This window comes from Leptinotarsa decemlineata, unplaced genomic scaffold (assembly GCF_025532065.1).
Source record: "Leptinotarsa decemlineata unplaced genomic scaffold, Ldec_3_MD MMD2_tig00026328_RagTag_RagTag, whole genome shotgun sequence".
NCBI lineage: Eukaryota > Metazoa > Arthropoda > Insecta > Coleoptera > Chrysomelidae > Leptinotarsa > Leptinotarsa decemlineata.
Genome location: NW_027412688.1, coordinates 7,222,119 through 7,244,995, shown reverse-complemented (window position 1 = coordinate 7,244,995; position 22,877 = coordinate 7,222,119). Strand labels below are relative to the sequence as shown.

General features: G+C 36.2%; 1 protein-coding gene across 3 annotated transcripts in view; it reads left to right on the top strand.

The window, feature by feature from the left end:
* Nucleotides 1-21,821, top strand: part of LOC141485416 (G-protein coupled receptor Mth2-like) — a 32,218-nt gene extending 10,397 nt beyond the window's left edge. For 2 of the 3 annotated variants that reach the window (XM_074182072.1, XM_074182074.1), the window contains exons 3-7: nt 3,007-3,085; nt 5,525-5,703; nt 7,943-8,111; nt 10,147-10,347; nt 19,015-21,821. In XM_074182072.1, the coding sequence (XP_074038173.1) occupies nt 3,007-3,085; nt 5,525-5,703; nt 7,943-8,111; nt 10,147-10,347; nt 19,015-19,195 (809 nt within the window). In that variant the 3' untranslated portion in view covers nt 19,196-21,821. Of the gene's footprint in view, nt 1-3,006; nt 3,086-5,524; nt 5,704-7,942; nt 8,112-10,146; nt 10,348-16,331; nt 16,452-19,014 lie in introns of all 3 variants that reach the window. The other variant, XR_012467190.1, reaches the window with a different exon arrangement.
* Nucleotides 21,822-22,877: the final 1,056 nt, after the last annotated feature.

The window sequence follows — 22,877 nt, the reverse complement described above, 5'->3', positions numbered from 1 at the left end:
CACACTGTCTTCTGACAGTCCGAGTCTCTGCATATGATGATTCAAATGTCAGTGACCTGTAAGAAGGCCTGTTAGACATCGTAGTTTATCCCTACTGAAGTCCAACAACTGTTTGGTATCAAGCGTCGAAGGGTAAGTGAACGCCTTGGAGTTAGCCAATCCTGGAAGATTCTGCCAGAAGTCCATAAATCTTCTTGCCATCCAGGTGTTCAATCTTTGTTTGGCAGAGCCTAAAGCGATATTAATGACAGGTTCTGGTCCGATGAAGCTTCTTGAAGCACCCCCCTTTGCAAGAGAGTCAGCAGCCTCATTGCCTCCCAGGCCAGTATAGCCAGGAATCCAGACCAGAGACAATCTGTTACGTCTTCCTATCGAGGAGAGTCGTTTTTGGCAATTTGCTACCAATTCAGACGTTTCTCGGTAGGAGCTAAGAGCTTCTAACGCCGCTTGACTTCCCGAGAATATTTTTACTGACTTGTGTATGAGGTTGGATTCTTCCAATTTCTCCGCACACAATTCAATAGCGTAAATTTCCGCTTGAAATACAGTAGCATAGGTTTCTAGGCAGGCTGATATCTCTGTCCTGGGTCTAGGACTGAAAATACCTGCACCAGAACCGGAAGGTGTTTTTGATCTATGAACCAACAACTATCTGCTCTTAATATTTCCTTCTCCCGGAGAATCCAGTCCTCTCTACTTGGGAATAGTACTTTATAAGGCAATTCGTACTTGACAGTTGGAGGTTGTGAATTCCAGTGTCAGCTAACAGTCTGTTGCACTCTGCATCAAATTAATTTGTGCAATTGGCAATGTGCACAAGTCTATATGCAGTCCATCTAGCCTCTCTCTCCAGAAAAATGTGGAGACGAGGTAGATCTAGAATGATCTCCATGGCCGCTGACGGTGTGGTACTGATGGCACCACTGATGGCCAGACAAGCCTGTCTCTGTAAGCCAGAGAGCTTCGCCGTTTTTTGTAAAGCCTTCGGCCACTAGGCAATGGCACCATAAGTGATCATTGGTCTGACCCAAGTTGTACTATTACGACATATCCATGGGGACAGTCCGGCTTTGTGTAAAAACTTTTCTAAGTGAGCGTTCCAGGTGAGTTTTTTTTATCAAGGATAATGCCAAGATATTTCACCTCTGTTCTAAATGGAATGACCTCACCATTGAGGGAAAGTGGCGTTAGATCGTACAATTTTCTCCTGCTGGTGAAGAAAATTATCACAGTTTTGCTGGGGTTGACCGACAACTGTGAACAACGTCCATCGTGCTTTGGAGGATATTACAAGCTACCCTTCTCGACGTGGACCTTGCCAAGATAATAAGGTCATCTGCATAAGCTGGCAGATCTACTTTTATGGTCGATTCTATACCTTTCCTAACCTGGGATGCCATTCTCCTGGTTTATCCGTCCAGTATCCTCTCACGTCCTTTCAATAGAAACGATGTAAGGCTGATTGGTCGTACCGATTTAGGGTGTGTGTCTATCCGACTCACTTTAGGTATATATACCACCCGTGCTGCCAACCAACTGGGTGGTATGTAGTTCCACGCCAGACTAGCTTTATACAATTTTATGAGAATAGGTCAAATTATTTCCAGTCCGTTTTGAAGAAAAAATGGAAATATATCATCCTCTCCAGGAAATTTGAAGGGCTGAAACAACTGCCGGTGCTGAGATAACCTTCTTGACTACCTCCCATTAGTTCTTTTTTGGGCGTTTAGCGCCTTTGAAGATGAGAGGTCTGTTGTTATCAAGAGTCAGAGTTCCAAGAAAGTGGTTTTCTATCAAAAGCTCTAACGTTTCTTCACTAGAGGTCGTGAATGTTCCATCTGATCGTTTAAGCGACCTAATTTCAGCAGTCGGCTCTCTAGAGACAATATTGTGAATTCTTGTGCTGCGAGATAAACCAGAGATACTTTTACGAAACTTTCTTGAAGACTCCCGTTTTGCCTTTCTAATTTCCTTGAAGTATGTCTTTAGAGTAGTTTTATAAAGCTCTCAAGAGCTTGTGGCTCTTGCCCAAAATTATATATTGGCCAAACAGGGAGAACATTTCCCCAAAGAATTAAACAACATAGAAGTAGTTTTCTAAATAGAAAGACCAATTCCACATTTGCAAACCACCTTTTAGCTGAATAACATGAGTTAAATCATGAATACGACGTGTTACATTTAGAAGAGAAGAGTTCGAAACTCAATCTTCTAGAATGTTTAGAAATCAATAGATTCAGGAATTCGGGTAATTTACTGAATGACCAATTCAAATTGAATAACTTCCCGTTACTGAATATTTTTCAAATGTGGAAACTGGGACATGAGCTCAGGTAATTTAATTCATCACAAACTCAGGTAAAACTCAGGTACTTGTAATGTAGGTACTTCAAATTGTAAAATAAGGTATATTAGGCATTAAATATGTAGAATATACTTAGTAAAGTAAAGACACGCCCGAAGAAGCCATCGTATGGCGAAACACGTGTTGCGTTTTTGTAAAATTGTTTAGTGAAAATCTCACAAAGAAGTGTTTTTTGAATACGTTACAAACTTTATTTTCAAAAATGCATGTTTCGCTGTCACAGTAGCTTTTTCGTAGTGAGTGTCTTACGGCTATGATTGTTCTTCCCAGTACAGAGCGATCAAACTATTCCAAAAATATTGACATTCTACTGTTCGAATGTTTCGAAAATATTTTATTTTTGAAATATTTCATCCAATGAATAAATGTTTGCTAAAAATTTAACTGATCAACAACACCATCTATTATAGACTCTTCCACCTTTTGAGATGCGATTTCTATAGCACAAACTGAACTAGTATATAACCTTGTGAATCTTCTAAAATCATCACTCATTTTGAAGTGAAACAGGAAAATGAAGCAAAAGTCATTTTATTGAATTTTTAACTGCCTACATTATTTTATTTACGAACGTCGTTAACCATTATGGATAATTCACACTAAAATATCAGAATGTTAAATATCTTTATATGGTTTTTCAGGATATTCGATCTTATACTTTTTTATGGCTTCTTTCATCTGGATGAATGTCATGTGCATTGATATGTGGTTGGCTTTCAGGTGAGTATCATTATTTTACTACTTATAACTTAGAGTTGTTTCATAGTATTAAGTTGTTCCGAAAGTTTTGTTATTTTTATTGTCATGTGTTTTTGTAGCTCCATATCTCATTAAATATTTATTCTACTATGTCGTGGTATATACTGATCGATAGACAGTTTCGTACTCTATACATTGATGCTGTTCATTTTTTTCCAAATTTCACTTTTTTTGCATCTTTTCAGCTCAATACTATATGATGGATGGTGAAAAAACTGGGCGTCAGGTCCCATGCGGTTATTAATGGTTTACAGAGGTTCTCAAACTTATTTTGTCTACCTCCCACTAATTATTTTCTGGCGCCTCCCAATTTTTTTTATTTTACTACATCTTAAGAATCACAATTGCAGTCATTATTTTAATAATCAAATTATGTGTGTCATATGAAAATGAGACTTTCTGATGAGGGTAATGTAAAACACCATTGTAATATCAGGAAAACTTTTATTCATGTTATTAAAACAAACATTTCAATTTGAGTTTTAAAACTAATCTAATGAGAAGGATGAATTTGATGATTTTTAGTTATCAGGCTCGAATTTACTCAAAAACAGCCGTAAGTGACCGCGTTCGTTAAACTGCAACCAATTTCTTATTTTAGTTAGCAACGTTGCTACAGCACTAAATCCGCGTTCACACAAATACGATGATTGGAATTCTATCAAAAATCGTTGAACGATGGACCACAATCCAGGGTACAATTGCGGGATTAACTTTTGTATCCAAAATTCTTGGTATCCATTTTTGAATTTTATTTTTATTTCCTCGTTCGTTATCAGTTCTATGAGTTCTTCTTTCACCTGGGGTGATCCTGCTATACTCACATTTTGAAAAAGGATCCAACACCCAGTCCGGTATTTCCAATTTTAAAATGTCCTGGAATCGTTCTGGGAAATCAGTGTTGAGGTTCTCCAAATGTTGGCAGTAAACAAGCAAATCGTCGTTGAAGAATACTGCTGACAAATTAGGGAAATTGCAAAACTCACGTCTGCCGATATTATTCTTGTATAAGAGCAATTTGGCTACAACAGCAGCAATGACATTTTTTGTTTTAATCAAATTCAGTTATTACTTCCTTTTTTGCCGGTAAAATTAAAGGCTCTCCAATAGTGTGAGGTTTACCTGTTTGAGCAATTAGTAAGGAGATATTGTAGGAAGTTCGGAGTCCGTCGTCATCTTGCATAGAAGCTGCTAAAAAAAGTTTTGACACAGTTGGCTGAGCTGAGTGTTTCTTTTCCAGTGCTTGAAAATAAGTCACACTTTTGTCTATTTTATCTGAATGCATTTTATTCAAATGATCTTGTAGCCTTGAGGGTTTCATCGCTTCATTCGAAAATGTTTTTTGAAAAAGAAGGCACACAGGCGAAGATGGATTTGTGAGATTTTCAATAAATCCATATTTTATATATTCCGCGCTATAGTGCCGTTTCTTCTTTTTTGCTTCCGACATAATTTTGTCTTCAAAAATGCCGCAATAAAGAATCGAGTATTAAAAGTTTGCTAATGACACCACTCACAGCATTCACCACCGCACGTACAGCACTGTACCTAGCTAGTCGCTAACTAAAATAACTTGTTTTCGTAATATCGTCGAATGTTATTACTGATTGGATGGCGCGCGCGCTTTTATATGAGGCAGCCGGCAGGCCTAGTACTTTCGAGAATGGAGACTAGAAACTTCTCGCTCCGCATTGAAACTTACCGCCATTTATTGTACAGTTTGACAACTATCGGACAGGAAACAGTTACTGTCTAGACCCCTAGATGGGGAAACGCGCGTTAAGCGTAGAGGAGTGGTAAAGTTTGTGTTAAAAGCAAAAAAACATTTTTAAAATAGCCCCGGCCCTCCTAAACCACTTCAACGCACCCCAATCTTCTCTGTGCCCTTTACTGTCCCCCTATAAGCCTCCAGTGCCCACAAGGGGGCGTTATCGCCCACTTTGAGAAAGACTAGTCTAGTTTTAATTTCAATATTATTGTTAGGTTGATTGTTGTCTGTCTTTGTTGAGCACATCTGACGTGTAACCTAAGTTAGTATGTTACAATGTAGGCTCCTGTATTGTAATTGAACACTTCTTGAACTAATAAATTGATTACTTATGATGCACTGTTTGGAACCTTTGGTGTAGTAATGGAGTTTCTTTCTCAACACCAAATCGCTATTTTTAACACCTCGACACGTGTTTCGATCACCAAGTGATCATCTTCAAGCCTCTCCGTACGAAAATATCATCAACATGCCTCTGTCATATACTTGTACGTATTTTGTAATAATTTCTAACTTTTCCAGATCATGAAAAATACTTTAACATCGAACCCAACTTTTTCCATTCGCATTTTACCTTTCAGTAATTAACTACACGTAGCAAATGATATTTCATTGTTGCTTGCATTTTTTAGGGGTTTGAGAGTATTCGGAGACGGAAAATTATCTGAAGAAAAAAGGTATCTCTTCTACAACGTTTACGCTTGGGTATTTCCCATCTTAGATGTCCTACTCGTTTTCATAATCAATACATATGGTGATGAAGAATTAAGTATCTATCCAGGGATCAGTGACAACCTTTGCTTTGTGGAAAGTAAGAGTTAAATTATTATGAAGATGTGTTCAAATTTTTTTAAGATCAGAAGCATTCAAATGATTTTTCAGCAGTTGAATTATCATGATATATGGTCATACTGTGTATTTTTTACTGGTTCACACTGATTCGTGATATATATCAATTTATACAATCTTTTATTTTTGTCAAAATTACTTATTTAGCGTATTATAATGATTTAGGAGTGTATATTTGTATATATTCATGTTTAATCGTATTAATAACTTTCCCCACATACAAGCAACTTTTGATGTTTCCATGGCTTTTCAATATTTGTTTGCAAAATATTGTAGTGATTTATTTTTCATTGAAGATTTGTGAAAACATTTTCAAATTTCAAATTTTCAAGTCATTCATGAATTATTTGTTTGAAGGTGATTGACAAAGTTTCGTGGTGCATTTCATTAGTTTGGACTTCCATTATCTAATATTATATAAATTGATTTGAAATCCCTGAAATAATCTATAAAAATTAAAAATATTAGCTGAAAAATAACAATTATATTAAGCAAAAAATACTGAAATTATAATGAAATAAAATACAAGCAACAATTGAAAATTGAACTATTAACAATAAGTGAAAATTATCAACAAATAATGAAAATTAAAAGAATCCAAGCCAAATTACTCCACGACGTTTCGATCACAATCGTCTGCGGGCGATGACTGCACTTATTCCTTCGAGATCTGACTATTTATAGGTCATTCGGGTGCTTTCACCTATCCCCTCTTCCCACTCGCAGCTTCATTGGTTTTAGCGGGAGCTGACCGTTTGGCGGGAAATGATCGTATTCCACTTGGTTATATATTTCCATATGTTGCGTAACTTCACGCTAGCTTGGCTAAATGCGTTGTTGGACAACATATATGCGACTTCTTTGAATTTTCTCCTAAACCAGTGTTCCACCTTGTGGATCATATCAGCTTGAGACCACTTGATGTTTTGTTAATGAGTCCAAACATACTTTGCTATTCTTGATTTGCTCGCTGTGTGTGTTTCTTGTGCTCGGCAGTGCAAACTTTAAATGGCCTCTTAGTTTCACCGATGTATGATTCTCCGCACTCGCACGGTATCCCGTAAATGCAATTCTTGGAATCACAGTCTGCGTTTGGTGGTTTTCGTGAGGCTGCTACGGATAGTGTTCCCAGATCTAAAGCAGGTTTAGATGTTATACTTGGACTTGATTCTTCTTATCCTTTCCGGCAATCCTCTGATGTAGGGAAGTACAAGTACTGGTTGTGGCGGCTTCTCTTCCTTGTGAGGCTCTTGCTGTCTTCTATCCAGAGATTGTTCCACCATTACTTTGGAGTAACCATTCTGTTAAAGGTCATTTTTGATGACGCCCAGTTCCTTCTCGATACCTTTTTTTGTATTACCGAGCCCAAAAGCACGGTCTACTAGTCTTGATGATTCCTCTCTTAGTCGATTGATGGTAGTTGGATTAGTGGGTCAGATACTATCCCATGTGAGTGGGTTTTCGGTATACAGATGTTTCCCATTTAGTGTCGGTCCTCTTCACCAATACGTCTAAGAATGGCAATTCGTTGTGGACTTCCTTCTCCATTACGTTGTTGATGTGCTTCAGGAAGGTGTCTAGTTCTGTCCGCATTGCCAAGCACAAGAGAAACACACAGCGAGGAGAAATCAGCACATCGGGAGTAGCAGAGGATGTTTGGATTCATCAACATAAAATCAAGTGGTCCCAAGCTGAGATCATCCACAGGGAGAAACACTGGTTTAAAAGTAAGTTCAAAGAAGCTGCATATATGTTTTCCAATGATACATTCAGACAAGTTAGCGTAGAGATACGAAACATATGAAAAGATGTACTTAAGCAGGAAATCGGTCAACTCCCGCTAAACCGGTGGATAGAGGAAAAAAAGGATGAATGAAAGCGCTCAAGTAGTCATCTCTCGGAGAAATAAGCCTAGTCATCACCCGAAGACGATTGTGGATACTAACAATTGAAACATCGCGTCGTAAAGTAACTTGGTTTGAATTCTTTGCACTTTTTTTAATTTTTAATTATTTTTTATTATTTTCCAGCCTGTCGTCATTTTCATATTTTATCTTGACTATTTTAATGGTTTCATTGTATTTTCATTATACGTTTTATTTCTTAATATAATTGATATTTTAGCTATTCATTCTAATTTAATTTGTTCTTTCATCATCAACCACTTTCAAACAATCATTGGAATTATTCTTATTTTTTAGGTGGTCTGCCATCTTTTCTGTATTTATATCTACCAATGACGGTCTTGATGTTAGTGAATTGCACTCTGTTTATTTTGACTGGAATAAAGATTTATGAAGCAAAGAAGGAGACAAGAGTGCTAAAGCACACGGATAGCAAGAAACATTTACACGAAACTAACAAGCAACAGTAAGTGAAGGATTCTTCTATAGTTCAATACCGTATTGTCAGGTTGGTCAATACTACATAGAATACATTTCGAAAACGGAATGTATTCAAGCTTGTTCTCTGTCTGTAAATCTTAGGAATCAACAATTCTTTGTTTTTATTGATTTGAACGTCTCGCTCCTAGACAACATATCTGGAATAGGCTGCTTCCCTTTCAATTATAAGTTGAAGGAGGGCAAGTTGCCTAACAAGCACCCTCCGCCAGAAGAGAGTTTCCCACATTTTTTGTATCATATGACAGGAAGAAAGAAAACTGAAAAGCTTTTTCTCGAAAGCTAATCCCTCCTAAAAATATTACTATACCGATTCAAATTTTCATTAGATTTCCACTGTCAGGATGTAGTTGCAAAAATTGCAGAAATGGCGTAAAATGAACCCAAAACAAAACTCAGATAGTTAATGAAAGTGATAATGAAAGAAGTTACAGAAACAACCCTTTATATATCCATCATGCAAATCACCACCTTTTTTCGATGAGATTATTAGTTTTTCTACTATCTGGAGCCGAATTTAACTCAATATAGTGATTATATTGAATGTATTTCATTCAGTATTTTTACTAGTAATGCCACTAGAGGCCAAATTATTCCCGGATATTAATCTGACCTCGCGTGGTATTCGGTAAGAAAATTCCACGCCGAATTGTGGTGGAAAATCAAATATTTTTAAATTTATTTTTCCATTCTCAACAATGCAAATTATTTTCTACATCAAGTCACCAGCGAAACACGGTAATGCAGTTTTATAATAAAATATATTACATTCTTTGATTTTTTATATACTTCGGGGTATTACAAGTGGTAGAAAATGAAAAAAATTGTAGTTTTATAGATACATACCTACAGGAACAGATTAGGTACATAACTGTTGATTTCTACCGATTGTAGTAGCTCAAAATTGCCATTTAGGAACAAAAAATATAGTACTTTTTCAATTTATATGACAGTGCGTCATAGCTTTGGCAGCAATTATTTAGGCCTTCAACTTGGTAATTTCTAATCATTGTGGTTGCATGGGAATATCATTTCGAAATAGAAAATAGTATATTTTTTTAATTTTACATAGGTTTTGACTAACTACAAGTGGTAGAAAATTGTTTTTTTTTTGCATTTTTATTAATGTAGGTTATGTGCGCTTTCATGGTATGGAATTCATAACCAGCGTCACCAAGCATCAATCAAAGTAGGCTGTGATTATTGTATTTTGATAGTTTAAAACATCAAAAAACTCGTGATTTGTTGCAATGAATAATATTGCACAGCTGGTAAAACTAACAAAATTCTTTGTTTAAAAAATGAATCGATTTAAAAATCATACTATATGCGAAATATGCGAGAAATTATTTGATGTAATGATCAATCATCATACCGTGACTTATTTATTCGCATTAATAAAGAATTGTGTTTTCAATTGGAAGAAAAAAAATTTGTTCCAAATTGTCCACGAACATTTGCATCCAAACTACCCAAATTTTAAAGTATTGAATGGAAAAAAGGTGAATAAATTAGTGTCTAAATATTATATAATATATTTTATTAGACATTCGAAGTCCTGCATTTTCGCCATTAAGAAGAGAGGTGTCCGAAGAATATAGAAAACATCTTAGCTTTGTAATTAAAATGTATCAAAACTAAATATTATGTGAACAAATAAAAACCAATCTGTCAAAATGGTCTGTTATTGTAAACGTCAAAAAATTTCCAGTATAATTCGCTGTTGGGTATCCCACGAGAAAAAACTTCCACTAAAATACCTCCATTGCCATGGTGATTTGTCAAGATAACGTATTTTGATTAGTTCAATATGTGTGGAATTTTAAATACAATTTTCATATAAAATTATATACCTATATTACATTGAAAAATATAAATTGTTTCAGAAACTTCAAACTTTTTTACCTGATTCGAAGATAATTTTATTGTAAATCACAATACTTGCTTATGAAAATATTTACGAATTTTGAACCACTCTTACATTTCTTTATTTCTGATTACAGATTCAAAATTTACATAAAATTGTTTTTTGCCATGGGTATCAATTGGATGGCCGAGTTGATTTCCTTTGCTGTTAGACAATTATGTGAAGAGTGTCCCAGATCTGCATCTTACTTAACAGACTTCATTAATTCTATTTACGGAGTTTTCATTTTCTTTATATTCGTTTTCAAGAAAAATACTTGGCGCTCCCTGAAAAAGAGGTAAGGCGAGTATATAATTGGTTTTTGCAATTAAAGGTTTATTGAAAGACAAGATATATCAATTGGTAGTGTTTTTTTAAGTGAATGAGAATCAGTCTCCTTCACATGATATGTTGACGATCAAGAAGAACAATTTGAATGTCTGAAATCTGTTCGGAAATATTTGATTCAGCCAATATCCATGATAAGAAAGCCCTGTTATTTCTTTTCATCTTTTAACTTCATTTTCTGAATATACTGGGTAATGTATTTGGTTTTGTTTATATACACTATGCATTATGGCCAATGTCAATATCCTTTTGAATCTTGTAACGATAAACATTATTATTATTGATATTCAATTTCTATTTTCATTTTTGAAATAATAATATTTGATGAATGAATATGAACGAAGCTGTATCAGTTGCCAAAGTAATCCATTTTGCAGCAAACGATACCTCTGATTTGTAATAGATCATTAGATCATTAATTGGGAGATTAACTGCAAAATTTTATTAGTGATTTTTTCACCAAACTGTGGATGTATTAGATTGTTTCGAAAGCTTTGTCAGTTAGTATGAGCCTATTTTAAACTGTAATATCTCAGTGAATACTCATTGAATTTAATCGAAATGAGCGCCCTTTGAATCAGTGCACTTTTGCCAACGTACCAAGAGTCGATTAATTCCGTCAATATAAACATTGTGCGCTCGGATTTCGATGAAGTCGACGATGGCCGTTTTTGCTTGATCCTTACTGGCGAAGATTCTACCGGTGATAACGTTATCAAAATGCTTGAGAAGATGGTAGTCGGTTGGCGAGAAGTCTCGACGCTCAATTCGTTAATTGTCGAACGGTGATTTGTGAAAGGTGAGGAAGGCCGTTGTTGTCGAACCCCTATGCCCCCTCCCGGGTTGAGTGCCCTGAGATGAAATCTTCCCCACACGGTTACTGTGTGCAGACCATCCCATCCCGTCCATCCACACCCACTCTTATGAGTGGACCTCAACTTACTGATGGACACTTCAGCAAGATTGACATCTGACCTACTGCGGTTGGAAGCCAGCCTTTAGGTGTTTTTGCTTTGTAATCTATCAGTTTATCGAATCATAATTTTACTTGGAATGTAATTTAAAGCATGGGCCCCCCAAAAACTAACCGTTGACGAGTGTCTTTATATCGCGAGCAAGTATTTTCCAGTGAATCTGAAAAAGAAGTGAATTAGAAATCTGGTTAAAAAGTGTTTATAATTACCGGACCCGCTTGATAGCGACTCTCGGGCGTGGTATCTGATTCTGCTTGGTTGGCCTCTTATGGTTTTCTCTCTCTCGGAATCTTGGGTCTTTCCTGTTGAGTCTTCGTGTAGATCGTGCAGCGCTGGACTGTTGTGTGATCGAACTCTTTCGAACACGTTTTCTGTGTGTTCTCTTGTATACGCGTCTACGTAGTGGATGTTCAGGTCCAGGTCTCGGTATATGTATCTATTTGGTATGTATCTCGAAGCGTTCACGGCGGCTCGTACGCAACCGTTCATGAACATCTGGATACTGCGTCTGTATGTCACTGCGCACTGGCCCCAGGCAGTGCAGGATGATTGGGAGTAGGACGGTCTTGATTAGCAGCAGTTCTACGTGATATCCCATGTTGCTTCTGCGACCTATAATCGGATGTCGGGCGACTCTTGCCAGCTCTAGTCTCTGTCGTACGGGGGCCCTGAACGTTAGTCTTCTGCCGAGAGTGACTCCGAGATATTTCGCTTCGTTGGTCCACGGAATCTCTTGTCCGTTGAAGGTGACGTTTCCTTTCGGGTGTACCATTCTCTGAGTGAACAGTATTACCTTACTCTTGTCAGGGTTTATGCTGATCTTCCAAAGATTAGTCCATTCCTGTACTCTGTCCGCCTGATGTTGCAAGTATTTGGTAACTTGCTCATGGCTAGTTAATCTCGCCAGTAGAGCTGTGTCGTCCTCGTAGAGTGCCAACTTGTTGAAGTTGTTCTCAGGCTTGGGCACGTCTGATGTGTATACCAAGAAGAGGTATTGCGAAAGGACTGCACCTTGTGGGACCTCAGCTTTCAGTAATCGCATGGAGGAGAGTTCTTGTCCTACTCTGCAGCGGCATCTCCGGTCAGCTAGAAAAGATTCGATATCGCTCCGGTGTGGTATCCTTTGCCCAGGTTGAAACCTTCTGTCGCATAGTCTACGCCCCAGTTCTTGCGCCATCCCACGCACCGTTTGTGATGGGCCAGTCTCATCCAAGTTCCTCAAATCCTCGTCAGGACTTGCAACTCTGTCGAGTATTCGAATCTGAAACCGAACTGGTAAGATTCCCAATTCGCTAGTTTGGTCTTCTAGTCTTTTCAATATGACTCGTTCTATGACTTTGCTTAGGAAGGGTTTAAGCTTATTGACCTATGGTTATCGGGAAATATGTGGTTCTTCTTTGACTGAAAATGCTGTAGTCTGAGTATAGCGTTAATGATATTCGTGTTTGCCTCTGTATCCTTCCTTGGTAGGGCTCTCAGTGCCCGATTTGGAATCTGGTTAAGGTCTGGGGCTTTCCGAGTGGCTAGGCACCTCACGATGAATTTCACTTCCTCGGGTGATGTCGGTGTCAGGGGTTGCGTGCTGTCCCTTTGTTGCCGTCTTATCCTTCGTACCGTCTCTTCGACCTGGTTTTCGATTTCTTCTACTTCGTCCGTGAACGAGACATCATTTTCTCTACGCTATCTTTTGAAGTTGTCAGCAAATGCTTTCGATTTCTCTTGGTCCGTGTAGACGATTCCTTGCTGGTCGTGTATAGGCGGACATGGTTTTCGGTGTCTCTTCCTAAGAACTTTCTGCATTCTCCATGCAGATTAGTCTTCGATATTGAGTTCTTCCAGACGGGTGGTCCATTGTCGTTTTAGAATTGAAGTTTTAGAATTGAACGCAGCTCTTGTTGCAGGATTCTGCCGGCTCTGTGCATACTCTATTTGTCCATTGGAGCGCGTGTCAGTTGGTATCTTCTTTTCAGGCGTCTTCTGATTCTGATGAGTTATATTACTCCCGATAAAATGTGGTCCTGTAAATTTAAGCGCGTGGCTGAGACTTCCCGCGTGCTTCTCTCCATTGTTTGGATGATCGCCTGTTGTAGCTGCTTTGTAGCGTTCTTCAGATCAGTCCTTGTTTCAATGCGAGGGATTTCTCCTATCGCGTCGTGAGCGGTGCGCTGGAATCTACTCCAGTCGATGATTCTCTTTGTCGGATTATCTGGTTCCTCTTCGCCTCTTCCTATGGTGAGTAGGACGGAGTTGTGACCCTTCGTCTAGTACTTCCATCTCCGATGTAGGGATGTTTTGCACTATGGCAATGTCTAGTATGTCTGGGACTTGGTGTTCTCACAGGTAGTGCGTTGGGGCTGCGGGAGCTACCACCGCGATTTTATCGAATTCTTTTAGCTGCCTGGCTAGTTGTCTACCTCTTTGGTTTCCATTTCTGTAATTACAGTCGCGTGACTTTGCATTGAAGTCGCCTTTGGTTACTGTTGGATGATGATCTGGGAACATTTCTTCTATGTCGGTTCTCTCTAGTATTCTAGTATTCTTTGTGGAGGCAGGAACAGTATCGGACCTTTTCTGTTGACTAGTGCCGACTTCTGCTGAACGTCCTGAACGTCTCCTGTTGTCGTAGAAAAATCCACTTTTCATCACACGTGATGATCCTATTCAGAAAAAGGATCGTTTTGGTTGCGCAAAAGCAAAAAAGAACAGATCTCGAGCTTTCTGACCATTCCAATACATTTCAAACCATCAAATACCGTATGAGAGCTGACATCCAGTGCTTCCGCCATCCCACGCACCGTTTGTGATGGGTCAGTCTCATCTAAGTGCCTCAAATCCTCGTCCTGGATCACGGCAGGTCGACCATTTCGGGGCTAAAATCTCCGGAACAAAATTTCGCGAACCAATGTGGAACAGTGCGTTCATTAACGCCATTATTGCATTTTTTAAAAAAATATGGTGTCAAATAGAATTATTGTGTTTCTCGAAAAATATAAGATTCTAACCGATCACCATAACATCGTTTTAGAAAATTCGAGTTTATTTACAATGGAATTGATAAGAGGAAGTGAGTAGTTTCAATATTAGTTGACTTGGCTAAGGCGTTTGATTCAGTAAATTGTGACATAATGGTTAGTAAATTATAAAATTTTTCATGGAAGATAGGAAAATGGTATTGATTGTGAATAATGCGAAATCTGATATTCAAATACCTTGGGGTACCGTAGGAATCTATTTTAGGTCCACTTCCATTCTCTATCTATATAAATGATCTACCGAAGTATATAAAAAAAGGTTTCACTATCCTTTTCGTAGATGACCATAACAGTTTCCGGAAATACTACGGGGGAGCAAGAAAACACCTTGTTTTAGTCATGGATGTTATGATTTCTGGGTGTGATAGAAATCAAATAAAACTGAATGAAAGTAAAACTGTCCACTCAGGTTTCTCGTTGAGGAAGGCAGCAAAATTTAACAACATCCAACTCTTGGAAAGAGCCAAACTCTTTGGTATGTTTATAGCTAAAACCTTTCCTTGAGAGCCGTATATCGATCATGTCTGCAAAAAAAAATCAAGCAATATTTGCAATACGGCAGATCAAAGAAGCGATAAGTTTAGATGGTGTTAGGAGTGTTTACTATTCGTCAGCTTCCTCACATATGGCTCAAAATATATCAATATGGGGTTCTTCTGTGGCGGCAAAACATTTTTCTTTCTTCAGAAAAGATTAATTAAAACTGTCTTTAATATTGCGCCCAGGGGTAGCTGCAGACCTGCTTTCTGTAATAACAAAATGCTAACGTTACCGTGTATCTCCATGTGACATAATAATGTATCCAATCTAACACATGAATCAATTGTTCATTACTATGCAACATGAAATAGACATTTATCAACTATTCTAAAACATAAAACATCGACATTCAAAGAATCACTTGCATATAATGGCATACTATTATTTAATATGTTCCTCAATATTTTAACGAGTTGCATATCATACCATTTAAAAAACAAATGAAAGAGCTATTGACTAATAAGGGATATTATAGCGTAGAAGGATTTTAGAAAAGGATACACTCTCAGGATGATTATTGCTTTCACTGCATTTCTTTTTAACACAGTTAAAAATTAATTTACCTTATTATATATAAATATATATATATATATATATATATATATATATATATATATATATATATATATATATATATATATATATATATATATATATATATATATATATATATATGTGTGTGTGTGTATATGTGTTTTTTATTTTCTATAGAGTTATGTACCTGTAATACTGTGGATCGTTATTATTGTTGACTATGAAATGTCTGATATCATGTGAAGGGTCGAAAAGACGAATAAAGTTATTACTATTATTATTAAGCCTGGTTATTTTTTCTGGCTATTTCAGCAGCTTTTTGGTTCAATTTGAATTCGCACGTCATATAGTAATAAGCTGAAAAGAGGCAAAACACTGAAATTTGAAAAAAAGAACAGCGTCAATGTATAGAGCATAAAATTTTCTAGACGCAGTAGAATAAATATTTATTGAGATATGGAGCCACAAATATACATGCCATAAGAACGGACAAAACTTTTGAAACAAATTAATAAAATGAGTTCTGATGCTGATCAGTTGTTGACATTGGACTATGCCAGACTGCGATATGAAAATGAAGTAGGTTTTTGGGGTTATATGATTATCATTTGGCTGCACTTTAGTTGTTGGGACTAAGTCCTTAGAGGAGGTGATGGAAGGAACAGAATGGTAGGGGTTTTAGAGCGAGAAAGTGAATATTGAAAAAATATTCCAAATTTAACCTAATCTAACCTAACCCTTAACTAACCTAACCTAACCTAACCCTCACCTAACCTAACCTTACCTAACCCTAACCCAATCTTTTCCTAATCTAACCTAATCTTAAATTCAAAGGGAAATTTGTTGATCAACAGACCGGTGCTCACACCCAGACCATCGAAGGCAGTTGCGAGTGAAAGAGCGGGGTTACAATAGTGATGATCTGGTTATGCACATGTGCGAGTACCTCCGGCGTCGTGAAGTCCGCCACAATTGTATGTATTAAAAGTCAATTCAAACCTTAGTATTTGTAAATGTTTAGCATTATTAAGATATTTTTTCATTTTCCTCTCCCTAAAACCCTAACCTTCTCACCCCCTTTCGGTTGATACGCCACACCCCTTTGTGGACATGGTCCCAATAACCAAAGTTCTGCCGTTATTTTTAATATGAATACTTGAGTTATTAGTGCTTATAAGTCTTGTTCATACCTTTATTTTGCAATAAATTCGAAATCTTTTGAATATGTTCACATAAATATTGGGTTGATTTCTTTAGAACACTATCGTAACCATTGTTGATCAAAATTTGTTTCATCACATTCAGTTCTTCGTCGAAATTCACATTAGGCAAAAAAAAACAAACTAGTCTGTGGACCATAATATTGATGCTGCTACTTGTGTTGATATAGATGCTTGGAAGTATTATAAACGATAATATCTGTGTGGGCCGGTTTACGTACAATTCCAAAATTGTTTGTCTAGCTTTCCTTCGTCTCATGCATACGTCAGCCAAAGGTAGCCTCCTCCTCTCTCATCGAAAGACGCTTAGTGTTTAGTGTGCGTTAGATATATAGTGTTGATAGTATTATGAAAATCTGACCAGCAAGCATGTAATATTCTTTTATTATGTGAAATGTGACCTAAAAATGATGATACTAATTTTGTGTATGTACATTATTATTATTTAGTCCTACAAAAGTAACAATTGGCTTATGGTAGCTATAATATATGTATATACACAAAATAATCAATAAAATATTTCATTAATAAATAACCTTTCCCCACATTATCATATTAATATAAATAAATTTAGGTAATAAGCTGAGCTTTTCTCAAGTTAAACAATTTCCAATGCACTTGATTCTGATCATCTTGTATGCTTGGGCTGTTAATTACTAAATACTTGTCATGTGACTTTTGTATTATTTTCTCTATTTTTTTCATATCTGTCATGAGTTTCGATAGTAGGTTTGTTTGAATAAACGCAGTTACATTTGTTCTGATTACTATTGAAAGAGAAACATTCAAAAAAGTGTATGATTCACTCTCATACTTTTAGGACAAAAAATTATGTTACTGGAATTGTATACTATTTATTTCACCATTTTGTTTAATTCTTTTTTTGAAGCGTGTGCTTTCGTTTCCACCATTATTAATTTTTCCATTGTTTACTACCTAAGTAATTATGTATCTCTACTATATCTAGTCCTCTGTATTCAATACCTATTTTTCATTCGATTCATTTCTTTCCTTCTTCTCCCAGTCAGTTGATTAATTCTGGGCCAATCTTATCATCTGTACCAACTTTGTTCAAAACTGAGCCAGATTTTGAATATACCTCACTGAAAAAATTTCTGAAGGCATCAACAATATATTGAGGATTCTCCAGTTTGTTTCCTAAGTAGGTTACTGATCCTGATATACTTGTGCTGTTATTCTTAGACTGAACATATGACCAGAATTTGCTAGGATCTCTAGACAACATTGTTTGTATGTTTGCAAGATAGTTATCATATGCGGTTTTTATTTGGCTTTTAATCAAAGCACGCAAACGTTGGAATTCAAATGTATCCTCATCACGTCTAAATTTCCTGAATTTCTTTCTGAATTTAGCCTTTTGTTTAATGTTCTTTATGATATCAGAAGGAAACCATTTAGGATAAACATGACAAATATATATATATATATATATATATATATATATATAGACCTCTCAGAGCAAGAACTAACATTATGCTTAATTCTCCAATATATGTTATGTGCACAAATTTCAATAGCATTTGTGCCCATGGTGATTTATTCTTCACTAACCTTTATAACATTATTATAATTGCTAACATGTACTTGAAGTAGGTAATTAGAATTAGTTTTTTTTTTTTTTGTTTATAGTTAAGTATTGTGAATTATTATTATTGTTATTATCTGCGCTAGATTTTATTTTCAAGGGTTTCGTTCAATTAATAATTCCTCAGGCAGGACTCATGAGGAAGCATGACATCAGTCCTGCTTGAGGAAGCTATTGTATAGCGAAACACTTGCTGCATTGAAGATCACAATAAACTATTAGTAAGTTGATATGGATTTTCATGAAGTATCGCCCAGTCCCATTCAATCTTTTTTGATTGTCTTTCTTCTGTTTCTTTTCGTATTTTTTCATTTTGATGGTCCGTTTGAATTTATCTTTATGTTACGCTTTCCTTGTGAACTCCAGACTAATATTCAAATGCCTACTGCCTCACTCTGCGCTTATATATCTCGATGGAAGTCTTCGGAAGCCGATAGAAATATTCTCGAAGCAAAGACCTTGGCCAAGTAACAGTTGACATATATTTTTTTCAAGGAATAATTTACAGCAGCAATAAAATAAAAATATTATCAAACTTCATTCTTGTTTTCTCTAATCTAAGTGACTATCAATTTTCTTTGGAGTACCCCCAAAGTAGAAGTTTTGAGTCAGGAACAAAAATCATTATCTCAACCATTAGCCTTGAGCTTTAGACAGAGAGGAGGTTTTGAATACTGGAGACTTTATTGCCAAATGATTCATTTTTTTTAGATACTACTATTGCATTGGAAAACCACACCTTGCTCATGAACTGTCAACAACACGTGCTACTCAGGCAAGCAACTTTTCCACATCCGGAAATGGTTCCGTTGTTAGTAAGAAAACTGACTTCAGTATGCGTGAATTGGAAAATGAGCAGGAGAGGAAAAACCTTGAATTGAAACATGATTGATTTTTTTGTGATGATTGTTAGTTTGAGTATTATCTTCAAAGTATCAATTTTGCTCATCAGGTATTGTAGCAGGGGAGCCCACGATGCAAAATGGGGATTAACTGGAGCGTCATTGAGACATTAGTTTGCAAAGCTTAGATGTTAAGAAGAAAAAAATGTTGTATAATATATACCTTTTTATCTGTGGGGGAAGCGGCTAAAGATGTTTAAATATGTAAAAAAATACTGTTGCACGGACATACTCGAGCGCATCAGATATTGATAGCATCAATGTCCTACGTATTTTTAATAATATTGGTATCTTAATCTGATCGTTTGCATGATGTGGGTGGTTGTACGTAAGGGTTAAAAGTAAAAAGAAAAAAAATTTAATCGAGCGCGTCAGATTTTTAAGGGAGTGTTAATCTGCCGCCCTTTAGTTAATCCCGAAATTCCCGCTTGGGCTCCCCTATTATTGTTATTTGCTGTTTGGGCAAAAAAATAAGTCACTGTTGTTAGCCCGCAATTAGATATTGGGTTGGAATCAATTTGAGTTATGTCCCATGAAATATGTAGACATATGAAAGCTGGCCCAAACAATAAATAATCGATAATTGAGATTTATCAAATAATATACTGATATCACATCACAACAAAAAATATATTTTGAATGTTTCCTACACTAAATTAGTCAATTTCTACTAATTTTGGGGTGGTAAAAACGAAAATAACAATGAAAAATTTTTATTAGCTCTGGTTTTTGAGATACACAGTACTTAATCTCAAAGAGTAGTTATATTATACGTGAAAAGTGAAAGTACATAAAACAATATTGTTATGTTTCTTTTAGAATATTTTAAGTACAAAATTAATAAAAAAAAAACATTATTCTTAGTGTTTTGACAAATAAAAGAAGTTTGTACCACCAAATTTCAATTAAGTCCATCCGATTCATTGTAAGATCGCTGTCGTTTAGCTTGTCTTTTATAAACCACTTCTGGAGCATCCCTACACACAGACCAGCAGTAGTCTGCAAGCATTGCTTCATTCCAACGGCCCTGATATCTCTGTTCCATTAAGGCAATGTCTTGATGGAATCTTTCTCCATGTTCGTCACTCACAGCTCCACAGTTTTGTGGGAAGAAATTAAGATGAGAGTGAAGAAAATGAATTTTTAAGGACATGTTGCATCCAAGTTGGTGGTAAGCTTGAAGAAGCTCTTTAACCAATGCTGTGAAGTTATCATCTCTTTTGTTACCTAAAAACCCATGTACAACCCCCTTAAAGGCTTCCCAGGCTCTTTTTTCATTTCCTGTTAAAATCATATCGAAAGCAGGATCATTTACGATTTCGCGGATTTGAGGCCCAATAAAGATGCCTTCCTTGACTTTAGCATCACTCAACCTGGGAAACTTTGCTCTCAAGTACTTAAAAGCTTGTCTTTCCTGGTCCATGAGATATTTTCACATCATGTTTTAGAAGATTCCACTGTTGTAGTCTTGACCCTAACAGCTCAGCCTTTTCCTTAGACAAGCGAAGATCTCTTATAAGGTCACTCAACTCTGCTTGACTAATTCTGTGCGGATCACTAGACCTATCGCTTACCTCAAAATCAGGGTCATAGGATGTAGAAGAATGGGTTGCTCCTTCTAAACAGTCCTCATTACCTTCCTCTAAAATTTCATAGTTTTGGGGTGGAGAAGGGACTGGCAAATTGTCTGAGTGTGGTACAGGCCGAAGAGCAGATGGGAGATTAGGGTATTTAACCGTTCCTCTTTTCTTCATAGATAAACCTTGCTCAATGGGAGGAGTTAAGCAGAAATAACAGTCGTCTGTATGATTGGTAGGCTCACGCCAAACCATAGGTACTGCAAAAGCCATTGCCCGGTTTTTATTTTTCAGCCACACTCGCAATATGAGGAGCCCATGATTTATCTTGGTCCCCAACTTTCACACCAAAATAATGTTCATAGGCTGTCTCAACGATAGGTGTCATTTTACGTTTCTGAGCCTTAAATGTTATTTCACCACATATATAGCAAAAGCTATCGACAGAATTCACACACTTTCGAGGCATTTCAGATCAGCACTTAAATTAATTTAAAAATCAACTTCACACGATAATTTCAATAGCAACCACGTGCGTACAATTGACAAACTCACATAGGTTATGTTTACTACTTAAGAACAGCTGATGAGAGGGGTGTTATGTAAACAAACATGTGTACCAACTGTTGGTGATGAAATATTTCATTTGTTGAAAACTCAATATACATATATATAATATAATGATACTTATCTTGAAAACAAGAGCTAATATATAATTTTTATGGTCACTTTCGGTTTTAACACGTGGAAATACATTAAAATCATCTAATTTCAACCCCGAAACAAAAACTTTGTTGTGTTGTGTATTCAGTTAATAAAGCAATTATTAAAATACCGAAACATCCTATTAAATTTATGTAATTGAGATTATGACTGTCTACATACATGAAATCGGTAAAATAAGTTTTTTTATCAACAAAATTATATAAAATTGAAGTTTGGCATTCATTTTTTTACTATACCATATATTCAATTAGCACTGTAAAAAATTTTTATACATCCTTATATACACACATTGAATAAAAACAGTTAATTGATTTATTGTTTTCATTTATTCATATAATATAAGAAAATAAATATTTTGAAATAAATTTCCATATGATAATCTTTCCCAACTACCTATGTATTAGGCTGGATATTGAATTAAGCAAGATACCTCATATAGGCTAGTCTCGCAGACTAGCAGGTAGTTGAAAGAGAACAATATTTCGAAATGTATTTGGAAATATTCATTTTCTTATACGTATATATCTCTCCTCGAAAGTTTTCACTATTGATTTCTGTTAGAGTTTCAGTTTATGATATGTTTCTTCCCCGCTTGGGGCTTTGTTCACGAGGAGGAGTTGTTACTAATTAACAATCTTTCTCTCAGACAAAGGTTTCATATATGTGACAGAGCCGTGTTGAAATTAATTGAGTTCCAGGCACTTTGCTGTCTTGGTAGGATCTTTCCTGTACTGACGAGAGGTAATACCTCGAAACCGCATTCTGCAGGTGATCTACTTGAATAATTTCGGCATGGTTCTGCTACTGGATGAATGACAAACATCTGCGAGACTAGCCTCTGTGAGCTATTTTGTATAAACGTCTGTCGAATATATTTCAATATCCAGCGTGGTATTAGCCGGGAAAGTAGTTGTTATCCGACAGATGTTTACCAGAGAATATTGTGTAGGTAGTTGGGACATATTAATATTTCAAAATTTATTTCAAAATATTTATGTTTTCACTTTTGATTTCCATTCAAATATATAGAAAAAAACTGTTATATTTGAAGATAACATATCATTTCAATGCAGTAACTCAAGAAACTCAAGAAAAAAAGTTATCCAGGTTTAGATCTTTGAAGCAATCTTACAGTAGACAGAAATGAGAAGAGTAATCAGTATATTCATATCGATCTCTTCTGAAGATAGATCAGGTTTCATTGACAAAATTGTAGCTCATATCGATACAGGGGATCATCATCTTTGAAAAAACCTATAGATTTTCTCCTTACATGACAGAACATCTCCGCAATAATAGCATCTGGACAAATACAATTTTTTTAACAATAACACTGACAGTGCAGCAGTGTCAGTAGGAAACAATGGAA